The sequence below is a fragment of the Pithys albifrons genome, chromosome 3, assembly GCF_047495875.1.
Source record: "Pithys albifrons albifrons isolate INPA30051 chromosome 3, PitAlb_v1, whole genome shotgun sequence".
In the NCBI taxonomy this organism is placed as follows: Eukaryota; Metazoa; Chordata; class Aves; order Passeriformes; family Thamnophilidae; genus Pithys; species Pithys albifrons.
In genome coordinates this window covers 66277113-66304849 of record NC_092460.1, presented here as the reverse complement: position 1 = coordinate 66304849, position 27737 = coordinate 66277113, and the positions used below count along the sequence as shown (strand labels likewise).

The window sequence follows — 27737 nt, the reverse complement described above, 5'->3', positions numbered from 1 at the left end:
TCAGAAAACCTTTTTTATTTTCAGTTATATGCATACATAATTGCATACAAAATTGAAATGTAATCAAATGTGTACAAAATTCAAATTGTTCTTGTATAAAATTTCCAAATGAAGTATTAAAACTAAACAAGAACTAAACTGCTTGCTAGCCACCCATTTCTTCTACTTCATATTAACTTGTCTGCATCACTTGGAAAAATAAAACGAACTGTCAGCATAAATCACAAACACATTTCACTGTGACAATCATAACAGTGTCACTCTCCCCACAACAAGCAACTAGAATGAGAGGTAATTAAAATGTCAAAGTCAAGGAAAAAAAATTCTTTTGAGATTATTTTAAGAAATCAACTACACCTAAATACCTGAGTTTGAAGTGGGGCTGGGGAACATTGCTGGTTCAGATGGCTGAGTTTGCTTTTTCTAGAGAAGCTGAAATTAACACTAAACATGGGTCTCACTCTACAAGACAAGTGTTTACATCTGTAAATCTGACAAACTGCAGTACTGTACACACTGAACTGTAACAGTCATCCTGGCCAAAATCATGTGGATAAGGAACAAACTCTAATGCTTTGTGTCCTTTTCTCAAACTCCTGTATGTTCCATCATTAGGAAATAAGAATTCTTTTTGTTACAGATTAACAGCAGTTAAATAGCAGAAGTAACTGTGTTGTGCTGACAATTCATAAAGCAACATAAACAAATATATTACTGTTGCCTTTAAGATAACAAGTTAAAATAAAGCCAATGAGGTATTTGATGATTGATGGTTTTGTCCCCGAATACTGTTACAGGTCATATTTAAAAAGTAACACACAGGATCCATACAAAAAATAATTACCTCCATTTCAAGAGGTGCCACAGCAAAAACAAAAAGCCTCACATGGCTGTTGAGACATAGTGAATTAAGATCTGACATATAAAGAACATTAATTTTCAACACCAGTTTAAATATTTAATTTTAATTGAGATGGCAAGTCCTAAAACTTGGGCCATATCAGTGCTAAGTGAAAGGATGCAGCATGAATGTGAAATCTACAATCACAATTTTTTAAAATATATAATACAAACTATAAAAAAATTAATTATTTTACAGAAAAGTTTCTACACAACAGGCAGGAGAGACTATGTCTTGCCCCAGAAATCCTTCCTCTTCTGAGCTCGTTCCAGTATCTGAGATGCAAGAGAGCTAGATGCTGCTGAGCGAGCAGAAATCTGAGACAACCTGTCATCTGTGGGAAGAGCAGTAAGAGAAAAATAGGAAGATTAAATATACATATCAAAAGAGCCATTCTTGGCAGATTTTGGGTGTGTAAATATTTTTATGCCCTCTTTCACGATGGATGTTAAAATAGTACCACAGTAGGCTTTAATTCAATTAGTTGGTAACGGATGTGCTGAAGAAGAACCTCACTAGAAAGCTTCTAGCATGTTAGGTAAGTTTAAACAGAATTACATGCGCACCATTTGACAAACTCCAGAATGAGATCCATATCATGTCCCAACTCTCAAAGACATCTTTACATTTACTCTCCTGCGTCAGAAGACCTCAGGAATTGTGCCTCTGCTACTGAAATCTGTGACTAGACTCTCGTAGTAACATACTCTTGAAAGCAACACACTGTTTCGAGCAAGGCAGACAACCTCAGGATAACATGACTAAAATATCAGAACCCATGCTGCCAAGAGTCTGTCTGTGCCAAACACAGCTAGTGTGCCACAAGCTGCTGAAAGAAACATGTCTTCTGAAAAAAACAGAAATTTACCACAAAGACAACAAGAAGCACACTTTAGAGATATACTTATGAAGGGTCTTCCTTTAGAATACAGGGTCCACATACAGCACAACTCTTAAAATTAGTCAGTCTTGATGTTGCTTGTCTGATAAAGCACATTATAATTTTTTAACAACATTATTAAAATGTTGCTACAACCCTGTCAAGATGCTATCTTTGAAAAATGACCTTAATTACACCCACTCTTCTGCAATGGATTCAAAAGAAATATATCACTATGTCCCAGCTCCCTCACCAACAAAAAGAAAAAACCAAGAAAAAATTCCACAACTCAATCCAAACAGCACCTGTACTTTGTACTTTTTCAGCAGCATTTCTAAATTTTTAAAATACAGTGAGCCAAACACCCTCACACGCTATGCATAACAACTATATTCCCCATTTATGAGCAAACTGCTAACAGCACTTCTGCAAGCAGACATGCCATGGGAGTAACACCCAGGTTTGTATGTACATGAACAAATATGGACATACAGAAGTCTGTGAGCTGGCACATTTCACCTGTTTCTGAAAGCTCATACACCATCACTCAGCTATAGGGAAAAAAATAACCAGCAGTTACAACACTTAATCTGTGTGCATCAAAGCTTGTGGGAAGCTGCCGAGTACTACAGGATTTTGCACATTTTATGTAGTTACACAGATGCTTGTCTGCCATCTGCACAACCCACATATTTTTGAGCCAACTGCAATGAGTAAAATAGAGAATCAGCCTGAACCTTGGTTAAAACCAAGGAGCAAAGGAAGCGCAAGGGGTACTGAAAAAACCTTTTGGTTGTTTTGGGGTATAACTATAAATAAAATGCAATCAGATAAAAGCCTGCTCTGGCCATAATCTGATCTGAAACAAAGGTGACTGCAACAAGCACAGCACCACACCAAGCTCAACCTCAGCCACCACACTAGGAAAGCATATGGCAGCTCAAGCTAATCGGGCTACAGTGCCTTTGGCTGACTCATGCTACCGAGTTTATTTGTGTCTGCCCACAAAGGGGCCAAGCCAGATACATTGGTGGGCTGTGTATTTGCTGCTCTTCCAGATTAACTTTACAATCAATAGAAAAAAAGGCCAAACCAGCAGTCAGAATAGCAAGATGCCATAAGTACCCCTAATACACTGAGCAGAGAACAGGTATGAAAATTCAAGTCAGAGGGATCATTTTATGCTGCACATCTAGTGCTAAGGTCTCACAGGCAAAACCTTTATCTTAAGGTTTGTGGTACCTTTTAAGTTGCATTCAAAGTTACTGCAGCTACAATCTGGGCTGTGATAATTTTGCAGTTTGTTTCTGTTGGTATCAACACAAAGGCTTAATAGTGAGTGAGGAGGAAACTATTTTAGGAATGGAACTAAGGAACCAACAGAAAGCCACATATTGAGCCACAATGGTCTGTTTAATTTTCAGCCACATTTAATGATTTATTCATACTACACTGTACCTTCATATGCAAACTTCAGATTACTAAAATGAACATTTTTAAATTATTTTAATGAAAAAAATGCAGTAATTATTCAGGCAAACACATAAACCAGTATTAATTACTGCATTCAGAAATCTCTCACATTCATGCAGAAGTTAAAATTAATCTAGATTATATACACATGGCATACAATAATACTTTGAGAGAAGAAATACCTTCATCATTACAGTTTCTTTCCCGAAGGGGCAGCTGGAAAGTTCTCACCTTTGGATTGCCAAGATTCCCTAAGACAAAAAGCCAAAGGCACAGTTTTGAATAATTTCAAAATAGACAAAGCATAGTATTTTATTTTAGAATATTTTAAAACATTGCAACAGTATTTCCAGAACAAGAGTCTTATTAATAGCAAAAATACCCCAAATTCCACCAGACTCCTTCACTCTAAGCTGAGGTAAAATAAACTTACTCCACTGTATTCTTCTCAAGACACCTGTCTTTAGTACATGCTACAAGTTACTTAGTGAACCACACTCAAGATGCAGAAGTAGAACTCGGCACTGATTCTAACCTCTTTCTGCGGAAATTCTCTGGATTTCATGTTCCCACTTGACAATTACTTGTTCCATTCGAGAATGGAAATACTACTCTATAATCAAAAGACCAAAAATCATGGGACCTTAAGCAGCCATACAAAGGCTTTCTGGAATGGAGGCTAAGGGGGGAAGGATTCTTCTCTTTATCAATTTTATGTCCTCAGTACCCTTAAACATCATTAAAAATCTTTGAAATGCTCCAGCCCAAATTCCTTCTCAGCCAAGAAAAGGCTTTACTCAATATCCAATAAATCTTCTATAGGTGGCTTTTTTGTTTCCATATCCTGCAGAAATATTTAAGGAGCTTATCTCTCAGAAATCCATAACTCCTGCAAAGTAACACTATACCATAAAGGTGTCAGTTATACACTGGTGTTGGCAATTGCAGCTGGGAAAGTGTCACAGCATCCAGTTGTAGACTAGATACTAAAAATTATAGCTGCTTATGCTAAACCAAATCATTCTTATAGTAAGTACTTACTGAAATTACTAAGGCAAATTTAGACGGTAGACTACTAGAATGCAATGGTATTAGTGAAATCTGAAACTAAGGAGGAGTGCTGTGCACATTTCCTCAGCAAGATTAACCATATAGCAGAAAAGCTTTTGTTTACATACAACACAACCCTTGTAGAAACTGTAAGGCAGCAAGCTCAGCATTCTCTTGGGCTGAACACTGCACAGTAGTCATTTCCATCCTGCAGCCCTCTAACACAGATGGTTAATACACAAACCCCACCATTATGCTGGAATTCTGGATCTTTCAGAGTTCCTTGAATACGATGAGAGGGACTCCAGCAAGGCAAATAGGAGCTTTTTGCTGACTTTAGCACAGAAGTTGCCAAGGAATGCTCTTGATGGGCTGATGCAAGAGGAACTTGCTCATCAGCAACCCTGTTAGTAGGCCACTGATCCTGTCTAAGTGGTAGAGGATCCACAGTTCCCAGTCCAGCAGGTGGAGAGTTGAAGAGTGAAACGGCTTTCTTTTTCACATCAGGCTACAACACAATAGAAAAAGAAAAAAAAAAGGATCAAAAAAGCACAAAAGCCCAACATCTCATATACAGCCTTACAGGACAGACCTCACATATACAGCAAATGCTAGCTTTACACTGTTATACTTCTCATGAGGGTACTAAAAGAGTAAGTATTCCAAGCTTGTGAGACAGCCTAAAGAAAATGTGCTAGTAACAAAACGTTTAACACAGTCTGAAAGTAACCTAATCAGGCCAAGCTAAGAGTTGCTTTTCTCCACTGCAAAAAAATGTGGGTTTAGATTTTAAAACAACACAACCAACTTTGCATGCAACTGTCTCTGCTTCTATTACAGAACTTACTACAGAGGATGTATGCAGTTAAATGGTAGCTGTCTTTGTGGATGACAGACCAACCACAACTTGACAAGTATTGCAATTTTGAGGATGACAGGTCCTAAATGTTTCTATTTTTCTGTTAGTAACTATTCAAGTTGTAAAGCAAAAGCAGCAGGAAAGGAAAGGAACAGTGAAACTATTAGGGCATAATAATCTATCTTGTACAAAAGTACCCAGCCTCTCCCTCTTGAATGTCTTTCAAGTCAAGCAATTTGGAGCTCTGCCTTATGTCAGTGGCCAGAACAACATTAATGGTGACATCAGCACTCCAGTAGTCTCAACTCCCTTGCTTGGTATCACAAAAAATTTATTTATCCAGGCACAGGCCTTTTTTAGTCACAGATACCGAGAATTTTAAGATAGCAAGTAACAACTCAAGAAGATTTATTAAATAAATTATTCACTGTTACTTAAATAGCACATTCCTACAACTCAGAATGGCAAGTGCCTTTTCTGGCTCACCTGGAAGGACCTTCTTTTTGAAGGGTCTGTTCCTAAGTCTCGCCTTCTTTGTGATGAAGATGAAGACTTGAATTTAGGAGGAGACACTAAAACTGTACCTCCTATAGTAGTGGAAAAGATGAAAAATGCCTTATTACATTAAATAACTTAATAAACTAATTAATTTATGTTTTTTTTCTTTAGTTCTTGAAATACTGCTTTGTATTTAGAAGTCTTTTTACCAACAGCAGGGGTAGTGCGATCATGAGGAATCCTCTGAGTGTCACCAAGAGCTCTCAGCTTTGGAGTAGGAAGCTTGCCACCTGTCCTTGAGGACACAGAATAATCTGACACAGCTGCAGAAGTATTTAATTCTAAGGAATTCTCACTGAAAAAAAAAGAGAAATTGTTAAAGAATTAGCTAAGGACTCAGAAGTCTTGCATTCAAGCTTTTTGTTCTAATCCATTCCCACAATGAAGCCTAAGGCAAGACAGTTAAGGTCATAAAATTGCAACAGCCTACGGCTAAAACATCTGTTTGCAAATGGGAGTCCTGGATTCCAGTCCTTGAGCCTCAGTTTATGTATTTTAATTTTTTTATTTAACTGGATAGAATACATAAGTAGTCTCAAGCTTCAAATTCAGGCTCCTTCTGTCCCAGTAAATCCTGAATGTATTGCTGCACAAACAGACAGGAGAGCTGGAAAGAGTACTCACCCAGAGAAACTTTGAACCTGGTTGCTACCTTTGAGGTGGGAGTGCAGGTGTGACACCCTTCAGTCAATGTGGTGGAACTGAAACCAAATACCCCACATTTATGTAATCGCTACAGCCCCAGATTATTAAATAAATCAGCACTACCACTTCAGTCTTCTTCTTCCAGGTGCATTTCAAAAGCAGGTGGCAGCATACCCACACTATGTAAAGAACTTAATCGTATCATTGTGTGCTACATGCATTTAGGCAAAGAATTCCTCATTTCTAGTTCTCCAGAAGGCTTAGATAACATGCAAGTGTTAAGCTGCTCTGCATGGCCAAGTTTATCACGTATCGACACACACAGAACCACACTGCAGGATAATAGTAAATCTTCAATGTCAATCAGAGGCATCTATGAACTAGATAATCTCTACAGTAAGATAAAAACTGAGAGGGGTTTTCCAGATGGTAGTTTGGAAAGCCTGAATTTAATATCTATTTGGGTCTAGCATCTCAACTTTTCTTTGTCTGGGTTTTGCATTATCCTCAAAGGAGAGAATTAGAGTTCCTTACCTTTGATTAATGTTGCAACACCAAAGATAAAATCAAATGAGGAATATAAAATGTTTAGACTGCATGGTAACAAGAGTCAAAGTTATTCTGATTTAGACATCTATTACACTAAAATACTGTTCTGAAAATAAAAAAGTATGCACAACCTGTACAGTAGAAAGCCAGAGATTTCTGTAACGAAATACAATTTGGATCTTTCAACTATCAAATACAGTACTATGCACATACTGAAGTGACCTCTCATTATTTATAAATACCCCTCCACCTTTTTCCAACCTGTGCTCAGTAACATACTTTTTCTTCTCCCAAGTCCTTTACCTTTGTTCATGAATTTTTGTAAACATAATTGCTTAAGTACAAGACTGACCGATACTCTTGGGCACACAGAGTGACTCTTGAGCATGGTGCTGTGCAGGGCCAGGAGTTGGACTTAATGATCCTTGTGGGTCCCTTCTGACTTAGCTGATTCTGTGATTAAGATTAGCATGTATCTTATCCTTTCACTCCTATCAATCCTACATTGTCAACTTGAAGCAAACTGCGAGTTTCAATTTTCACTAAACTTGAACTTGGCTGCTGCGTAATTAACAGTCTGTTCTAAGAGGCCCACACTGCAAATTTCGTAATTCTGCAGAAAAACATTACAATTGTTCATGCATCTACAAACATCCATTCTGCAAATTAGAAATCCTGTATTCTTCATAATAGATCCATTTCTATCAACCAGCTCAATGTCTTAAACTTTCTCATTCCTTATGATACTGATAACAACAAAAGTAGTGTCACACCAACTTGCACTCTCTTAAGTAAATGCAATGTAAAAAAAAAATTAATTAACTTACAAATTTTTGGACTGTTAGAGTTAAAATATATATATATATACACACACATATATAGATACATCAGTAAAATGTTCCATTTTACCCTTCAATTTTCCTATCTTCTTTGGCATCCTTATTGTTTTCTTCTAACTGCTGGGCCACAGCTACAGCCTTTTCATCTTCTTTTTCGTCCTCTTCTGTTGACTGACGGTTTTCCCTTTCTTCAGCACCTTGTTGTTCATCCCAAACTAAACGTCTTTTGACTGGAACAGTCACAGCACCTGGCACGTCTTTCTTTGCAGTGCTGTCCTGGTGTTGTTGTTCTCTGGAGTCAGGTTGCTGTAGCCCTTGAGGGCTTGATACAGTCTCTTTTTCAGAAACTCTAGATAACAAAGAACACAGCATCTCATATCAGATTTGCACAATATAAACATATCTATGTAGAACACATTCATCCAGTTTAGTCCTTTGCAAAAAGTACAGCTCAGATATTAAAAAGTAGTACAGTTGATATGATGAATGGTTATAAATTTCCACTGAAGTTTCAACTGATGTTTAAGCACAACCCCTTTCCAAATTAGATTCTATGAAAGCTCTTTCTGGATTAGTAGTTTCAAAAATGCAGTGCAAATTAGTGCTCTACTTCCAATTTAAACAAGTTAGATTATTAGAAGTGTTTAAAAAATAATTATTTCCATAAAAGGGCATCTTTGATAGCATAATTTTGAAAGCCAATAAATTTAGAAGATAACTCTTCAGGCACAACTTTTCAAAGTCTTAAACTCTCAACTACTCAAAGAAATCTGTGCAAATTAGCCCAGTGCCCAGAAATTAGGTCAGTAAGAGGATCAGTATTTTACAGGAAAAGAAAACTAACAGCAGACCAAAAAACTTACACCATACTTAACATCACACATTGTAGAGTAATAAATACTATTTTACATGTCATCCCACAATACTTATTAAAGCTACAGTCACACAAGTGGGTAGATCTCTCACACACAAGAAAAGTAGCTTGCATACAGCAGTCTCCAGTGGACTACAGAGGCATTCAAGGCATTGTTTGGAAATACCAGATCTCAGAGAAGACACAAATTACAATTTTTTCCCCTCCCTGTTTCAGCAATAGCTGTCTGTACATTTTACTAACATACTAATTCCTAATTTTCCTAGCAAGGGATTTAATATCTGTCAATTCTGATAGCCTTCAAAGAAAGGATAAAATAGATGCACACATTCCAGTTTCTAAGTCTTCAGCTCCGAACTAAACAGTGTCTAAGACTCAACCACAAAATTAATAAATCCTGACACGAATATCAATAACATCTGTGTAGACAAAACATATTTCATATCATTCCAGTGGAAAGAAGAATATTACTTCTGCATAACTCAGTGCAAAATTCTTCCAGATTTGATAAGACTAAGGTCGCTGCACTTAACATGCATTTGTGGAGAATTATAAAGGAGTAACTTAATCTTCTTCCAGAATACTGTACTGTGCTTTGTTTTCAATTTGAGCACATATCAACTGTTATGTGAAAAGGTAAATGCCTTCATCAGTTCCAGAGACTTTATATATCACAACATCGTAGAATACTCAGCTTGGAAGGGTCCTCAAAAGACCAGCTAGTCCAACTCTCCAGGGGAAAAGGAACCTAGATGATTACTGAGCACCTTGTCCAACGGCATCTTAAATGCAGTCAAACATCCAAAACCTCACGTATATACTAAGCCTATATTCAGCATTTTGCTCTGTTTCAAAGCTGCAGAATAACAGGCAGGAATGATGACCTTACCCAGCAAGATCTAGTGCTCTGATGTTGTCGCTGATGCTTTCTTCTGAACTGGAAGTTGAGGACACATCCCAAAGACTGTTATTATCAGACAGAATCTGATTGAAATGGTATCGGGAGAAGTGTGTTCCCTCTACTCGTTGCCTGTAAGTCTTTGCTCTTTCTCGAAGTTCTCTCACCTACACATGAAGGTTTCATAAGTTGCATGTCTGTTTAGAGTTCACTACTAGGCTACTATCAAGTATCTGCATTAGCTACTGGCAGATTACTCATAATACAGGGCCAGCCACAGTGCAAACATTGCATGCTGCAATAAAGGTAACAAAAGGAAAGCAAAAATAACAAAAGCATATATTCAGTAAGCATGTTTGAGCCATGAAGCCAAAGCAAAATTGTCAGTTATTCATTCCATGAGCACAAAATTTTATGCAGTAACTACGAATAAGTTTAGTGCTGGATTCTAGCTTTTCCATCAGCACTCAGACCTGAGTGCTCCAAACACTGAAAAGAGGAACTTTGATGCAACCAACCTCCATATACCACATGGAATTTAGGGTGTTTTGAGATGCCTAAGGAGAAGAATAGATAATTATTTTTAAATGTCTTGTTTTTCTTTCAACATTGTATTGTTATTATCACTGTTGTAACTTTCCTTCAGTCTAAGTAAGAACTTAAATATTAAAGGCCTGTCAAAACATAGCTCTATGCTGCCTCCCTGAGATTCAATACAAAGCTCTAAAACAAATCAGCACTGGTATTTCACCAGTTTTTTGCCAAGCTTGAGGAAATCAAAGGACTTTCCAAGCATCAACCCACAAAAATACATTCACCACTGATTTATGATTATTTCAAGTCAACAGATCTATATGCATGTGTAATACCAAAATTGTATGCCACAAACACTGCAACTGTCTCTGGCTACAATAATCTTAGTGAGAAGCTGATGGTTAGACAAGAATTCTTGGAGCTATTGAATGTAAGACATAATATCAAAATTATTCCTTCTAGCCTATCAGTAACTGCAGGAATGAGATACAAAACTGTTCAGTTTAGTCTTAAAAAAAAAGTGATAACCACTCTCTTCAGACATTACACACCATCATTTTTACAGCTGCTGATAATGATGGCTAGGCTTAGCAAACAAAGACGTGGGAAGGGCTCTCCCCAGGTGGGTGTGCCCTTCCAGCCTGCGCAGTGGATGTTTTAGGTGAGGCACAGCATGTGCAGAACTGGCCCCACCCTTTAACTCCTGAGGTTCATCTGCCATGGCCAAGCGAGCTTGGACAGTGACAGTGAAGTCCTCAGGACTAGAACCTACAGCCCCCGGTATTCCCAGGAGGTCTCCCATCCAAGTACTAACTGGGCCTGACCCTGCTCAGCTTCTGAGATCTGATGGGATTGTGTGTCAGGATGGCATTTAACTGCCTATTTTTATGGTTAAGACTATTTAAACACAAATGCTGTCTTCTGTCCTTCACCCTAACACAACTAAAGTGCAAGAAGCAAAAGCAAAATCAAAATGTTTACATTTAAATTATGTGAAATAACTTTGTGATAGCATGTGTATTCTGGCTTACTAAAAATGATTTACAGCAAATAAGCATTTTGTCAAAGAGCAAGAACTAATATTGACACTTCCACTGGCACATTTTCCTAGCTTTTCTTTTTTATTCTTCTTTCATGATAGATTTCACACCATTCTTCCTTAGTGGGCTAAATTCCACTAAACCCACTAAACGTAACTGAATGCAGCAAAGGGATATCCCACAATTTGGCCCACTAAACTTGCAAAGAATACCCCATTAAAAATATACGCTTGCCATTTCAGAGAACTTAAAGTTTGATGTGCAAGTGATTTACTGGATTACTCACTTTAAGTAGAAGAATGCAAAATTAATTATAATAGCCACAACAGAAGGAATATAAATCCAGAGCAACGGGGTACTGCAGGGGGAGGAAGAACACTATGTCTCCAGTGAATTGTGGAGAAGTACAAAGGACAACCAGCTCCTTCAGTGACTCAGCAGGATACAGGCCCCAGAGAGTCCTACTGTAATTATAAATTGCCATCCTTAATTTTTCAAAAGTATAATTCAAGGAGATTTTCATTTCAATGCTGAAAAGTAACGCTTAATAACAAATTGCAGAGAAGCAGTCCAGCAGTAATCACTATGGCAAAGGTCACACCAGGATTGTATCACAGCATTTGCCTGTTCAGACTCAGAACTTCGGAAAGTCTGCTTTGGATCCAAAGTTGGACACAGCCCCAACTAAGGGAGAAACAAGACTGAATTGGTTGGAGCTTATCATCTGATCACTTATGCCAAACCAGAGATGTTCTATAGGCACCTTTGATAGGGTAAGTCTCAACAACCCACCAGATACAGAGGTTAGAAGAACGCTTCTCTTCATCAGTATGGGAAAAAGTGTGGAATCATGTAGAAACCAAAGGAACTCTTGGGCAGCCTATACTGTGAATGGCCAAAGTTGCTTTACAACAAAACCAATGTACTTGGCACTGTTTTTCAAGTTATGCATACTTTCACTAATCTGTTGTTAATGTATTTCTCAAATTGTTGGATTCTTTCTTAATTAAATATTTTATTCAGTTCTCCTATGTTATAGAACCATAGAATATCCTGAGTTGGAAGGAATCCACAGGGATCACGAAAGTCCTGCATCCAAGTCATTTATGAAGATATTGGAAGAGCACAGGACACCAAGAGGGAGCCCTGCAGAACCCCACTAGTGACAGGTCACCAGTCTGATGTCACCCCATTACACGCTCCATTTGACCCGTGAGCCAATTGCTCACCCACTGCATGATGTTTATCCAACTGTGTGCTGGACATTTTGTCCAGAAGGGTCCTGTGAGAGTCAGTATTGAAAGTTTTACTGAAATCCAAAGAGATTACATCAACTGGTCTCCCTTGATCAATTAGATGGGTTACCTTGTCACAAAAGGAAATTAAGTTTGACAAGTAGGACTTTCCCTTCATGATGCCATGCTGTCGTCTGTGACCAGTGACTTCAGGTGTTTGTCAATACCTCCCAGGATAATCTTCTACATAATTTTACTAGGAACTGAAGTGAGACTGACAGGCCTATGGTTTCCAGGGTCATCCTTCCTGACCTTGAAAACTGGGACATTAGCCAGCTTCCAGTCAACTGCAGTCAACTCTCCAGATTCTCAAGGCCATTCAAAAAAATCATTAAAACAGGCCTTGCAATGACATCAGCCATCAGTTGAGTATTCTGAGATGAATTCCATAAAGTCCTACGGACTTACAGGGATCCAGTTGGAGCAGCAGAACCCACACGAGTTCAGGGTGAACCGGGAGTTTATCATTCTCACAGACATGGTCCTTCAGCTCAGGGCACTGGGATCCCCTTAGCCCATCATCAGTACTGAAAGCAGAGGCAAAGAAAGCATTAAAGATCTCTGCCTTGTCTGTGCCCCTGTTTGTGAGGTGACCATCCTCATCCTCTAACAGGTGGATGTTGTCTCTGCACTGCCTTTTGTTACTAACATAGTAAGTCCCTGTGAGGGACTTTTTATTGTCCCTCACAATGCTGTCCAGCTTCAGCTCCAGCTGAGCATTATCTCAACACAAGAGTTTTGTCACTTTTACCCTTCCAATTCTCTCCCCCATCCCACTGAGGGGAAGTTAACAATGGTTCTGTGGGGCTCCCTACTGGGTTAAACCTTGACAGGCACGTGATTTAAAGTCTAACAGAGACAGGAGAAATTCTGGTAATTGCAATTATAGAAGTCTCTTCTACATAAACTTATACTAGGATCTAATGTAGGTATTCACACATGAAAACGTGTATGTAATTAAAGCACATTTGTCATGAATAAAATATTTGTCATTAGAGTCTTAAAATTATTTTTGGCTCTTTCTGCAATCCAGCACAATTCCTTTTATTTGGAAGGCCCCAAAAAGCACAGTAATTCTTTTTTTCAATTTTTGAATTGCTCCAAGTAACTTTTTTCTAGTTTCCTGCAGCTCCCTTTTCAGCAAGAAAGTCTCCACAGGAAAGTTTCACACACACAAAAAACTTCTCTGCAGTGTGGGAAATCCTTGGTTTGTCATACACTCTAATTAAATGCCACATGTAAAGCTAAACATCCATTCTCCACTTGCAATCCCCTTGTTCTTTCCCTTGACTATACTGCAGTGACTCCTCCCAGATGACTGTGCCACAAACACAATACACCTCAAGGCAATGCATCCCTTTCCCTTTATTTGCCTACCAGTCAGTGGCTCTTGAAGCTGAGCACTGTTGCTTACTGGTTTGAATGTTACCAATGCAACATCAACAAATTAAAGTCTTAAATGCCAGAAAAATGACATAATATTCTACAGAAACACCCTGTACACCAATTAGTCTGCATGCAACAGTTCACAATATTCTACAGTCTTCATTACAGTAAATCTAATGCCTATTTTGATATATATAAAAATTAAAATATTGCTGTTATCAGTGCTCTAACATCCTCTTGAGTTTGTTTTCACGGAATGGATTATCTCATGCATGCATACACAAAATTTGATTATGAATAATCTCATATTATGATATACTTTAAACTTTGAGACCTGTTTCTCGTTGCCTTTTTTGTATGTATTCTGTATTTCCTTCTGCCTAAAGAAAATTACTTGCTAGATTAAATTCAGTGAGAAAACACTGAACTGAATGCTACCACACTACTTCTGCAATTCTCAGAGATCCTTATTTGCAAATTCTCAAAGCCCAACACCCTAGAACCATCTGCTCCAGTTCTACCTGCCATATCACCTTGGTCCCGACTGATGAAGAAACTCACATTTCGACTGATGAAGAAACTCACATTTCCAAGTATCTGCCACAGAGTTAGCAGTGCAGTGTCTTACAAGGGTTCCTTCTATCACCTGGGAGAAACCTAAATCAATTCAGTCAGAGTTACAGAACTAGCTCTAAAAGCTTCTTAGCACACCAATGGATTTTATTTACTTAACAAATTCAGGTAATCTAATTAATAATGCTGCTAAGAAATGCTATGGTCCTGAAACCGCCCAGCGTTTTCAGAGTTCTCTCAAGTGTTATAGGGATTGCAGTTACTGAATAAACTACAAAAAAAATACACAGATTAGCTGAAACTTGCATGAAAAATTGTCAATTTTACGTTGTGTATGACTGAATTCAGCTGACTGCTTTGAATGGATTCAGCATAGCAAGCTAAGAAACTGAGCCTGACTATCAAGCTGACAGAGGCGTTGATACGTATGTTGGCCTTCTCCTTTTATTTCCTTGGAATCGCCTATCATTCAACTCCATATTTTGAACATTTCCGCTTATTAAAACCAGGATGAACATCAATAATGTGATTATCTGCCAGAAGAGGCACTTATGAATGATTCTGATTGTAAGTGAAACAAAACTCCTCTCACTTTGGATGCCACATTAATGTACTTTTTTAAGTCTCACCATCTCTTATCTTTTTCTTGCTATGTATTATACTGACTTGGCAGAACATAATTATCTTTGTATACTCACCTTAGGGAGCTTAAGTCACTAACATTACAATCTCAAAACTCTATCTTATAAACACCACAATTCAAAGTTTTTGCATCTAAAAATCAAAATACAAAGCATATTCAGGCTTCAGGTTTTCTAAGAATACTCACCTGGTTGTGAATTTTACTCCTAATACGAGACCAAGCTCCATCTTTGTAAAAATACTGGGCTGGAGATAAAAACTTTGACCTATATTCAGTGTTCATCTTCCTAAGAAATCAAGAATGTGGAGAGGAAAAAAAGAAAGAGTAAACTTTGATAATCAGAATACTCTTTAAGAACACTTTTAAAGTTACATCAATAAACATGTATATATATTTGCACTTAAATGCCAGTGAGATGTGAAAAACACAAACACAAACAACTGAAACCAACACAACCAGGAAAGCTGGGGGGGGAGGGGGGGGGGAATCATTCACAGTTGGTGGCCCTTCATGTAGTTACTCCTGTTGTTTTTTCCTCGCAACACTTCTACCTAAAGCTTTTGACCTGACAGCCAAATCAGCAGAACTTGATATACACATAAACCTCAATTACTTCAGTGCAAAGTGTGGCATCTTAAGTCACTGATAAACGTATATTTAAGTAAAACTGCCTTGTTTGACATTAGTGTGTCTGAGAATTTCCTTCTATGAACTCCACTTTAAAGGCACTCTGCACATGGGTGGGGTGAACTGCTGCAGCTAGAAACATCTGACTGCCAGAACACTGGTCAGGGTAGTTCTTCTAACTATGTCCTACTGGTTTTGATCTTCAAAAGGCGCCAGAACTTGAAAAGATGAGTTCATTTTCCCTTCTGCCACACACAGACATACACAGAAAATTAACATCATCTAACCTATAGGAGACAGTAAGTAGCACTTCAAGTCCTTAATCGCTGAACTGTGCATGTATCAGCTTAAATCTAAAGACTTTTTTCATTTTAATCTTGCTTCAGAACATTACTAACTTTATTGTAATATATTCAGCACTGAATGAAAAAGCCCTCTTTTTAAATCCGTCTTCAGAAATAGGTCACAAAAGCCTGAAGTCAGAGAATAAAACACACCTTGTAAAAAAAATACCAAGGTTGAAAAACTCTTTATACTCAAAATTTCTTTCAATACATCCTTTTCTTTAAAACTGTCAGAATCCCTTCAGTTTGGGTTGCAAAACTAATGGATTAGCTTGAAAAAACACATCACTGCTATGCCTTGATCAGTCATTCTGCTGCAAAAGCAGGTCATGCAGCACAGCTTGCATACAAAGCAACAATCCTGTCTGCATATTGAGAACCTGCACATTTTGACAGCTATTTGCCCAGTGATTTTTTAAGAAAAAAACTGGAGGCATAAGAGGAAGAAATTTGCTCTTCAATGAAAAGAGCCATATCGAATGATCAAGAATTTTACATACTATTCACTGCAAAACTGACTACAATCCACCACATAAGAGAGCTAAGAAAATCAAAGAGTTAAAGCTTTTACTCTTTAAAGAGTTAAAGCTTTTAGCTTTTAGCTTACTATATCCACTTACATTTTCATAAAGCAATTTTGTTTCATAGAATTTTGGGTGATCATCTTGTAATCAACTCCTAATATCCAACAGCATTCAGACTTAGGTAAGTCTCCTCTCCCACGTTTAATTTAATGCTTTAATACTGCCAGAAAGAATGAAAGCAATCACTGCGCCGCCATACATTAAGCACAAAGAGAGATGGATTCGTTTACTCATTTTAAAGCCTACATCTATTCTTGTCTTTTATTTCTCTTGACATATCTCAGATGTGTATAAAACAAAAATATGAGTTCAATTCCTGCAATGTATGCATGTGGCAGAAAAAATAATACTTTGATAGCACTCAGTAACATACGATTTCATTTCATTTCCATGCGTGTCAGATTACCCTACGTGGGACAGGTCTCTCTACGTCCCTTTACCTCATGTGTTTGCTTTTGTTACTGAGGGACAGAAGGCATCAGAGACTAGAAAACGCAGACATCCAGTACAATCACCACAGTTTTAAGGTGTGGAGTAAGCACAGGAGAGCAGTTTGAGAGGTGACTGAATTTCAAAGGACTTGCTGAAAGTTTAGTAGCAGCACTGCATCAGTTTAATTTCATTCATATTAAAATTCTTAGTAATACTATTATTGCACCACAAGGTTCAACTGAACAGGAATGGTTACAAAGCTTCCACTTCCGCTGCCCAGAGACGAGGATGGGAATTAACACCAGCTTTAGATGTACCCACAAGAAGCTCAGTCCCAGAGCTGCAGGAGGGCATTTGCCCCTGCAACCGTAGCATGGGGTAGTTAAAGGTCCATTGTCCACCAGTCTAAACATTAGGCTGCTGAACACCTATTCACTAGTCTAAGTTTTCCTATTTTATACATACCCACGACTTGTATGTAAAGAGAGGGGCTTTGGACTGATATGTTGCTTATTTTTTTGTTTAGGATGTTTCTGTTCTGATTTCCCTTGTTTTTCTGCATCTTCTGCTGGTTTTTGAAACGGTTCTTCCCTCTCACTCTAAGGCAAAGATAATTTTAAAAATACCACATTAGCTAACAATCTGAGACCCCTTGTATTTCTTTTTGACATCAAGCTCTTGAAAATTGTTAATTCTTCTTCAGTGTTAGCTGTTTTGCATATTTAATACAAACAAATATATTACATTGTTTTGTTAATAGAGAAATAAACTAGCAAAATGCCAAAGCTAAGCTGCTGAGTGCAACATTCACTTAGTTAGGTGATCCATTTTGTACACTTTACAAAATTAACATGAAACACAGAAACAAAATAATACAGTATCTGTGCATTCTAACGTGAGTCCAAAAAGGCTTTTTTTTTTCTTCTGCCATTCTGTTTGATAAATTATTAGATTGATTTGTTTGGTTTTTACACAAATTTTTTTTTTTCCCCTCATTATTTTATTCTCCTGGAAATCTCACGCCTGACTTCCGATTCTGCTAGAGACCTTGCAGATACTGCTCAAATTCAAGAAAAAAAAAAGCCCACCAAAATCTTCCAAAAACTTTTTCAAGATACTCATCAGAGAAGCAGTATGGGTATGAATAACCAGTTTTCTAGATGCTGTCACCAAAATTCCCTTCTCATAGGACTTCTCTTATTTCACTGTATTAGCTGTTCTTGAAAAACGACCCAAAATTCCGATATTAAAACCAGACAAATGCTTCCTGAAAGCCTCAGGCTTTTCACGCTTTTTTCGTATTTCCTAAAAGAGGCGAAAGGGGACATAAAATTCCTCATTCCCAAACTGGATTTAAAGCACTGGCTGGGAAGGTCTGAGTTTTAAATGACAAAATCTCCAAGTCAACAATCATCTCAGAAGTACCAGCAGCTTAAACTAAGCCACAGGCACTGCACATTAAGCACATGTTTCTCTCAGCAGTGGTCCTAGTGAACATGCTGTCTGACGGTGGCCCTTTTTGTCTTATCAAGAACAGAGATGGATGGTGAGGAGGCTCATACGTGGTCCTTCTACCTGAAGGATGGGCAGCCAACCTGCAGGAATTTAGATACCACTAACACCTGGCAGCTTGCTACAAAAATAAATATTCATATGTCCACCTTCCAAAATGTGTTCAATCATGCAGACTAAATTGCTCTCACCTATTCAGAAGGTCTCAGTCTGAAATAATTCCATTTCATTACACATATCTTGTAAAAATGACATAAGTATGTTTCCTAAATGTCCACTGAAGTTTGTACAAGTCAACGGCAAGACAAGGAAATGCAAGATGGCCAAAGTCTCATAAAGGACATTTTAGTATTTAAAATTTACTTTGAAATGTCTTCTAAAACTTTTATGCTTTAATGTCTTTTTAAAAAAGGCATTTAGAAATGTCTTTTACTCTCATAAAAGACATTAATATTTTGAACTGAGTAACAGAATCCACATAGGCTACACAATGTCCCATTAGAGCCCCATGCTAAATACAGTTACTCACCCTTTCAACTTATCAAGGCAAATTAATTGTAACCCTTCCTCCATGTTTCTTCAAATTACAACTACTGGCTGAAAAACAGTTTCAACTGTGGCATCTTTCATACGTCAAAATTATTTTTTATTCACACTATCTCTGATTTAAGACATTTGAAACTTATCAGACCTCCTATCTTGCCCTCCTGCACACCAGGAGACAACACTGATACCAATGAGAGCATAAATCAGAGATTTAGATTTCAGAAACTGTCCTAATAACTAAAAACAAAGTTTCGACCGGGATCAACAAAAAATATTAAGTATTAATTAAGAATATAAATGAACCCACTTCAAAACTCAGAAAAACATACTTAAAATTTCATGGTAAACTGAAAAAAGAACTACAGAAACTACAGAACCCACTACAGAAACCCCAAAGAGCAGAGTTGTACAGTGCTATTTTCAGTCTTTTATAGCAGAACCACTATTGAGTCCAGTGTCATTAGCAACAGCTCTACAATGTAACTAAAGAATTTCAAAATAACCCCATCCTATTATAACATAGATCAAAACTACAGAAGTACTACTAAAGCCTTTCTTTCAGGGAAATATTTACTTGCTCACGAACCCGAAATTCTTTCTCTTCTGAACTACCTCTCTCTTGCTGACCCTTAACAGGAGGAGACGCTTTGAAATTTCTCTCATATGCAGTTTCAGAAGTAACTGCAGGAGATTTAACCGTAGGTGTGGATTTCCTTGTGTTGCAAACAACCTTGGGGAGGAAAAGAAAACAAAACAAAGAAAAAAGTGTGATTTCCTTGCCTTAAGGGTAAATTTTCAAAATCTCTTAACTGACTCATGCAAATACACTCACAAATGAGCAAAGAGACAGTCATGTATACAAATACAGCACGTGCAGACTAATGAACTTCTAGGAGAAATTCAGGAGAAATTTAATCTGATGAAAATTTAAAATTGGTCAAGTTAGATAAAGTTACACCTGTGATCAAATGCTGTTCTTACTGAAGTTTACTATCAGAAGTTTCATTTATTTGGGAAGACAGTTCACCTTCAGAGTTGTATGTAGAATTATGCTTTTTTGAAAGGCATACTGTAAAACCTCCCTGAGTCCTCAGCACATCTCCAGTCCATAAAGGGACAACTGCTCTGTGTTTTAGAGCTGGATGCTTAGAGTTGGGCAAATTAAAATCCACTGTTTTCCAATCAATACAGTATTATGAACGAAATTTGCCTGGTTATCATCCCCTCGTGGCGTGCCAAATTTAAAGACCACTCCATATGTGACAAGCACACATTTTCTGCAGCTTTGCTATGAGAATTTGGGTATGACATAACTTAAGACAGATAATTTTGATGTTTTCACAGAATCTCTTAAAGGGAAAGGTATTGTCGTTACTCAGTTTTCAGGTATGCTCTCCGTCAAATCAATAGCAAAGAATATAAATTTGCTAATATGAATCATTTTTATAATGAAATATTCTCAAAGTTGTATTTATCCACGGATGTATAGTGCCTATGGATTTATTCTCAATGCTTCTTATTCTGTACAAGCTGTGGAAACAAAGTTCGTTATTTCAGATTTTGAAGTCTATCTTCTGAAAAAAGAACAATGTTCACAAGCATCAATAATGAAATTATCAAACGGATTTTACACAGACTCAAATGGAATCCTCTTTGAAATTTTCCATAAGGTGACTTTCTGGGACCTGGCTCTTCCCCAAAAGGTCCTTTGGCTTCTATACTATTGTCATGCATTTAACTGAGTTCTCCTTGGATAAGGGACTGCTGGGAAACATATTCTTGTAGTAAATCCACCTGCTTGGCACTCCAACAGAAAAAGACAGGACAGTGACTGATCTTAGTTATCAACATTGACTTCCTCTGGAAGCTGTTACTGAACAAATCCACTACCTCTAGATAAAAACAGAGTGCACCATCTCTAGCAATCCCATCAACAGAAAACAAAATAAAAGCAGAGTGCCCATTTTATACTGTGAAATACTAACAAACAGACTGAGTTTCTTAAGTCCTGATCGCAGTAACAATTAACTGAAGACACAAATTAGTCTCACAATCACAGTTACTCTTTGTGGTCTGACTAGAAATAGCACTTTCAACCCTAAAAAGCTCAAAAGCACATGAGATGTATTAAAATGCCACAAGAATATCTCAAAATCAGAAGATTCCACTTTTGAATATAAGCTGTTGTCATTAAAGAAAAAAACACTGCAGAAACACACTTTAGGGCTTAGAAGTATATGGGCACAGAGATGGAGACTGAGAATAACAAACTAAGGCCACACACGTAAACTCATGCAAACAGAAGAAAACAGTCCTGTAAGAAATAACAAAACACAACCAGGCCTAAGGAGAACAAATAATTAGAGCTGACCACAATAAGGAATCACGTAGAAATAAATCCAATTACACCACACGTTTTTATAGTGAGAGAGAAAAAAAATCATGTAACAACATTGAAATTCGTTGCTCCCCTGTCAAAACAGAGAAAAAGAAAATCTTGGAAGGTGGACAACTTGCTGATACCTAAAAGAAAGTATTAATTTACTTCTTCAATTCTTTAATGTTACCTGTTCAGCTGCAAGTATTGGTGACTTTTCATGAGGACTCTTCCAGACAAACTGGCTTCGATATTCAGATTTTCTGGGGAAAGTATTTAAACCTGAAATATTCATTCCTGCTTTCCTCTGAAGGACTCTGTGAAGCTGACAACATAAAAAAGACCAAAAAAAATGATTGTTTCCTTTCCTACAATGTTTTGCAAGTCACACATCTTTCAACACACACTTTCAAACCAATGGTCTGGTTTTTGATTTTATGAACAAAATGAATGCAAAGGACAGAGTCAACAACCCCAAGGAGTCTATATATTATTGCCTATATCCTTGTTTAATCGAAAACAATGATGACATATGAAGAGAGAATTCCTACTGAATTAAGTAGCACCAAAATCTGATCTCAAAAGTACTGCCTTCCTAACAGAGAAGCTACAACAGAGTATCCAAATACACAAATAAGAGAGGCTGAGTATGTGCATGAAAACACTGCTAGAAGTTTTTATACTGGTCAGTTAAAAAAGGAAAAATATTCTCTTACCCTATTACCCATTTTTTCTAATTCCTTTTCTGGAGATGAAAATGCTTCATTTTGATTTGGTGGAGCTTCAGAGGGTGATTTCCTCATGTTGTTCTCTGTAAGGGCAAGAGCTGTTTCACCACTAGAATCTACCAAATGTGACTGATCTTTCAGAGGGAGTCTGGGTTCTTCTGGTGTTTCAATTTCTTCCTGATTCACACCATTGTTGTGGTCTGTCTGCAACTTTGCAGCTTCAGTTTCAAGCGGGTCATTCAAATCACAATCTGCTGTCCACTCAAAGGACTTTGAAATCTGTGGATTGCGGTAAGGTACTCTTCTCTTGGAAATGAATTTTGGTTCTCTTGCAATTCCTGAAAAATAAGTATTAGGTTTAACAAAAACATTCTATTGAAGACATAATACCACTGTATTACAATAACAAACTGAAAGTTTATCATACAACTGATTATTAGAAAGCACTGTTTCAGCAGCTTTGAGCAATGACAGACCATGAACTATGGGCATGGTTGTGAAATTCTATCTGAAAATAGAAAATCTGTGTTCTTTTCATCTGAAAATGACTTTACTTTCCACTAAAAAGACAGGAACATAGTGCTCCAGGACTATGTTGGATAAAACCCTATAAAGCAAAACTGTCCACAGGACAATCCCGTACAAGTTGATTCTGGGAGCTGAAAAACAAGAAAACTAACACAGCCAGGTAAAAGAATGTGGTTAACACAGATACGGAACAATCAACCTGCAGCGATGGATTATGCTACAAGCACTTGGCACTACACATGCACAACACACCTTGCTGAACAGGTTCTCAAGGACTGTGACAGATGCCCTTCACCTGCAATTTAAGACCATCTCAGATAACTGTTGACTTTTTACAGTATGAACACAAAAACATTTCCAGAAGTAAAAAAAAAAAAAATTTGTAACAAAACCCGGTATCAAGTTATTTTTAAGAATACAGGCAGGTGAAAATAAAATTACCCCACCATTCTGAGAAGAGTAATGCATGACTGAACACAATCAAAGTGGGAAATCATAATCCACTTCAAAGTGCTCAACTGTGATGGAAAAGTACATGAAACTTACTCATGCCTTAAAGAAATCCTTTCTAGGAGAGAGAGAGGGAGACAGTCCTGTCTCATGAAGAAGCAATGTAGAAAGAGAGAGCAACCTGTGGTGAAAGGTATACAGAATGTCTGGATTACACACACAGGTGATAGGAAATAATTCCAACAGCGGCAAAACACTGGAAAAGTAGCAGGAAGGAACTCCAAGCACCTGCAGCCGTAAATTTTTTGCAATTATTAAAATTGCCAACTGTATTTCAACAAGACGAACCACAAGTAAATCATCAATAACAATCTGCAAGTCCTATGAGGTGTCAAGAGTGATGTTTAAAAACATGAAAAGAGATGGGAGTGAAAATTACACAAATATATATAAAAACTAACCAAGTATGCACAAAACCACCACTGCAGCATGAGAAAGAGAAGAAATCACAGTACTGCTAATTCATGAGTTTATTGCAAGTCTTGTAGTATTCAGTTTGACTTGAAAATAAGCATAGATTACAACTGTAAAAAGATCTTAAAAGTGTTTGGATGTTTAAGCCTTTAAGAATTGGAGAAAATTATAGTCCTCAATACAGATTCCCATGTGCTAGGAAAAGCAAGGTTAAAGAAAGACATATTTAGCAGTAATGGAAGAAAGCAGTAATATATATAAAGCATTATCTTCAGAAAGATTATATTATTTATTAAAACATCTAGCATTTTGATTAAAAAAACTCCTACTCCCAGTAGTTGGTTCTTAATTACTAGGCCATAATTTAGAACACATCATACTGTAGGAAGGAATACACTGTACTCTTAATTACACAGACTGTATACTGCAGTCACACTGCACTGCATAATTTTTTTTAATCTGCCTTGTGCCACTACAATAATTATTATTTTTTATTACTCCTTTTCAAAGCACCACAGTTGTCATCACTGTTCACTTACTCCTACTCCTCAAATTCCTACAGGCCTTTCAATCCAGATGTTATTTCCTCTGTCTTCTACATCCTATCCCCAGTTCTCCCTGCATGACAATGTCTACAATCCTTAAATCCCAGACTACAGCATCACAAGCTTTTCCATCTAATGGTCAATTTTTTCCTTTCAGTTGGCTGTACCTGCTAGTCTTCATAACAATTCTATTTTTTATCAAATGTTGCCCCAAGCTAATCTCATCTTTAACGTGGAATTCTACTTTTTCCACACACCACAGGTAATCCAGTATCACCTTCTACACACCCTGTAAGGGTTAACACTGCATTTGTGTTTCACGTTCGGTATGTGGCTTATGCTGCATGTCAGAAACTACTTTTTTTCAGGGTTTATAGAAATAGCACTAATCTGAAAAAAGACAGTCTCAGTGTAGCTGGCAAAAACACAGAGTTCAAACACATATGCTAAATGATAACCAGCAATATACTTTTAAGTGTACAAAGTGCACAAACTGCAAACACCAACCGTTACCATGGCCATGCACTCATCACACCAAACCTTTCTGGGCCTTATACAGTCAAGGGGACAGCTTCCAGGGGTGCTTACCAAACTGATCCGACCGAAGTCCTGCCCACAAGGATTTCTGGTGCTGGGACGGGCTACAGAATTCTGGGCTTCTCCATTTGAAGTTTCTCTTATATTCACTCAGTCCCTGTGGCAAAGACAGGAGTCTGTCAAGCCCCCGGCGCATATCCTGCAGATCTCCGCAGGCCCGCTCGGCATCTTCCACGTCCACCCCCACCGCAGGCCGAAAACTACTGCATTTCATGGACCACAAAATAATTAAAACAATCACCACCAAACCCCAACCAACCAAGAAAACCGCCACCCTCATTTATATCTATAAGCGAATAGTTTCAGGGACAAACACAGCCTGGACCCGCTACACGGCCGAACTCTTTATGCCTTTACTGGCGGGTGCCAGTAGGGCGGGGATCTCCCCTTTCCCAGAGAACCGGCCCCGCTCCTGCCGCCCCCAAGCCCGCCCTCCGCCGCCTCACCCCGACCCGCACGGCCATGGCGAGGCCGCGGCCACAACGCCACCGCTCCCAGCACGGCCCTCCCGGCACGGCCCTCCCAGCACGGCCCAGCCCGGCCCTCCCCGCCCGCCTCCGTGGGCGGGGAGAGCCGGGCCGGGGATTTATTTTGGTGCAAAATTAGCGTTTAGAGAACGGGAAAAACAAGTCTCCTTACCCTTCTGGAGCTTCTCCGATGCCGTGTCAGGTGCCGGGCTGTCTTCGCCACCTCACCCGACCCCGCCACCTGGTCAGGAGATCCTAATCCACCTCCTTGTTCAGATCTTTTCTCGTTTTGGACTGCCTTCCCCCGTCTAATCTCCATCCTGTTTTTCGCTGAATGAAAAAGAACAGAGGGGGTGGTAGCAGAGCGCTGGGACAGCCGTGCCGGCGCGGCCCGGGCAGTGTTTACAGCGCCGGTCGCCGTGGCTGCGGACCCGCCCCGGCCCCGTGGGCAGCGCCCGCGGCTGGGGCTGGAGCTCCTGGGGCAGGGATTCATAGAATCATAGAATCGTTGGGTTGGAAAAGACCTCCGAGATCATTAAGTGCAACCCTTGGTCCAACTCCAGTCTGTTTACTAGATCATGGCACTCAGCGCCACGTCCAATCTCAGTTGAAAAACCTCCAGGGATGGGGAATCCAGCCCCTCTTTGGGCAGGCCATTCCAATGCCTGATTACTCTCTCTGGAAAGAATTTTTTTCTGAAATCCAACTTAAATTTCCCCTGACAGAGCTTAAGCCCGTGCCCCCTTGTCCTATTGCTGAGTGCCTGGGAGAAGAGACCAGCCCCCACCTGGCTAGAACTTCCCTTCAGGTAGTTCTAGACTGATGAGGTCACCTCTGAGCCTCCTCTTCTCCAGGCTAAACAACCCCAGCTCCCTCAGCCTCTCCCCATAGGACTTGTGATCCAGTCCCTTCACCAGCCTTGTTGCTCTTCTCTGGACCTGCTCCAGCACCTCAATATCTTTCCTGACCTGAGGGGCCCAGAACTGAACACAATACTCAAGGTGTGGCCTCACCAACGCAGAGTACAGGGGAAGGATCACTTCCCTGGACCTGATGGCCACACTATTTTTGATACAGGCCAGGATGCCACTGGCTTTCTTGGCCACCTGGGCACACTGTTGGCTCATGTTGAGCTTCCTGTCAATTAGTACCCCCAGGTCCCTTTCTGCCTGGCTGCTCTCCAGCCACTCTGTGCCCAGCCTGTAGCACTGCATGGCGTTGTTGTGGCCAAAGTGCAGGACCCAGCACTTAGCCATATTGAACTTCATCCCATTGGAATCAGCCCATCTCTCAAGTATATCCAGATCCCTCTGCAGAGCCCTCCTGCCTTCCAGCAGGTCAACACTCCCTCCCAACTTGCTGTCATCAGCACATTTGCTGACTCTGCCACCTCTGTCCCTGCAAAATCCCCTCCAGACGTGGCAGAGATGTCAGTGCCAGTCCCACCGACAATCCTGTCCTGCCTGTGTGAGACAGGAGAAAACACCAATCTGTAACGAAACGCGAGCAAAGTAAAATGCTCTTCTACAATGTGAACAAGCGGGGTGGGGCGGGAATGGAAGAAATGTGTGGCACTGGTAGTTTTTCCAAGTTTCACACATCTTTATTCATGAATTTCAAGATCCAGACAGTAATTTTGTTACACCTTGCTGCATGTCCAGATCTTTATCTTTGACATTTTCTGTCTCTTGACCCCAGCATTCTTGAGTCCTGACTTAAAATGCTTGAGCAGCTTTCACTTGAACTTCAGCCTGTGAATAGCTAATTATTAGGTCTAAGTAGGGACCTTCGTATGGCCCATTTCTCTCACTGCTTGTAAACTCATATACCATAGGCAATCCTACTTTAAAAAGTTGGTAACCTGAAGTCTCTTTCTTTTCTGTTCATTTAACATTGATGGTGTCTCCTGCCAAAACTCAGAACACGATGTATCAGCACCCCTTCCTCCAACCAAAGAAGGCTAGATGCAGTTTGCTGTAAAGCCTGCCTGTTCCGCTCCATGTGTCAGCCTGAGGGAATCAGATGAGAGCAATGAGACATGCTTTCTACCTCCAAAGTCTGTAGCCTCTGGCACCCACTGGTACAGGACCAAAGGAGGAGCAGTAGCACAGCTGGCCTGGCTCAGGTCCCATGGTTTTACGCTTAATAGCAAATGTTTCTTGTGCAAACTTGTCTCAGCTTATTTTACAACTCATTTAGAAACTGCAGTGTTAAAACTAATTTTATAACTCATTTCAACCCCTTTTTGAAGTGACAAAGCTGATCAAGCAGTCATTAGACAGTGTTTTGTTGCTTGCATAGGTCTGGATTTGAATATATCCTGGCTTCATGTCCTTGAGCTCAGCAAAAGCATTAATTCTTATCATCTTAAACTAGTCTGTCTCTCTGGCACAATTTCATTCTGAATTGCAGGGAAGCCTATATAGTTCTTTAGAGCTGTAAAAGACGTCATAAAATGAACATGAAATATGGACAGACAGGTCCAACTCTCAACCCACCATCAGCTTATTTGTGCATTGGATGTTGTCT

The 27737-nt window shown here is 39.0% G+C and overlaps 1 protein-coding gene across 6 annotated transcripts; it reads right to left on the bottom strand.

Moving 5' to 3' along the window:
- On the bottom strand, positions 1–25527 carry MDM1 (Mdm1 nuclear protein). Of its 6 annotated transcripts, none has more exons than XM_071552259.1 (15): positions 25381–25527; positions 24733–24838; positions 22136–22485; positions 21610–21744; positions 19629–19772; positions 17450–17583; positions 15184–15283; positions 10045–10083; positions 9518–9693; positions 7825–8103; positions 5871–6016; positions 5650–5750; positions 4554–4812; positions 3437–3505; positions 1–1235 (listed from the first exon to the last, which is right to left on the bottom strand). In XM_071552259.1, the coding sequence occupies exons 1-15, from the start codon at positions 25525–25527 to the stop codon at positions 1129–1131; spliced, it is 2292 nt and encodes a 763-aa protein (XP_071408360.1). In that variant the 3' UTR covers positions 1–1128. The 6 variants fall into 6 exon arrangements, with proteins under 6 accessions (XP_071408360.1, XP_071408364.1, XP_071408362.1 ...); XM_071552263.1 differs by lacking the exon at positions 25381–25527 and adding an exon at positions 25188–25255; XM_071552261.1 differs by lacking the exon at positions 10045–10083.
- Between the last annotated feature and the right edge of the window lie 2210 nt (positions 25528–27737).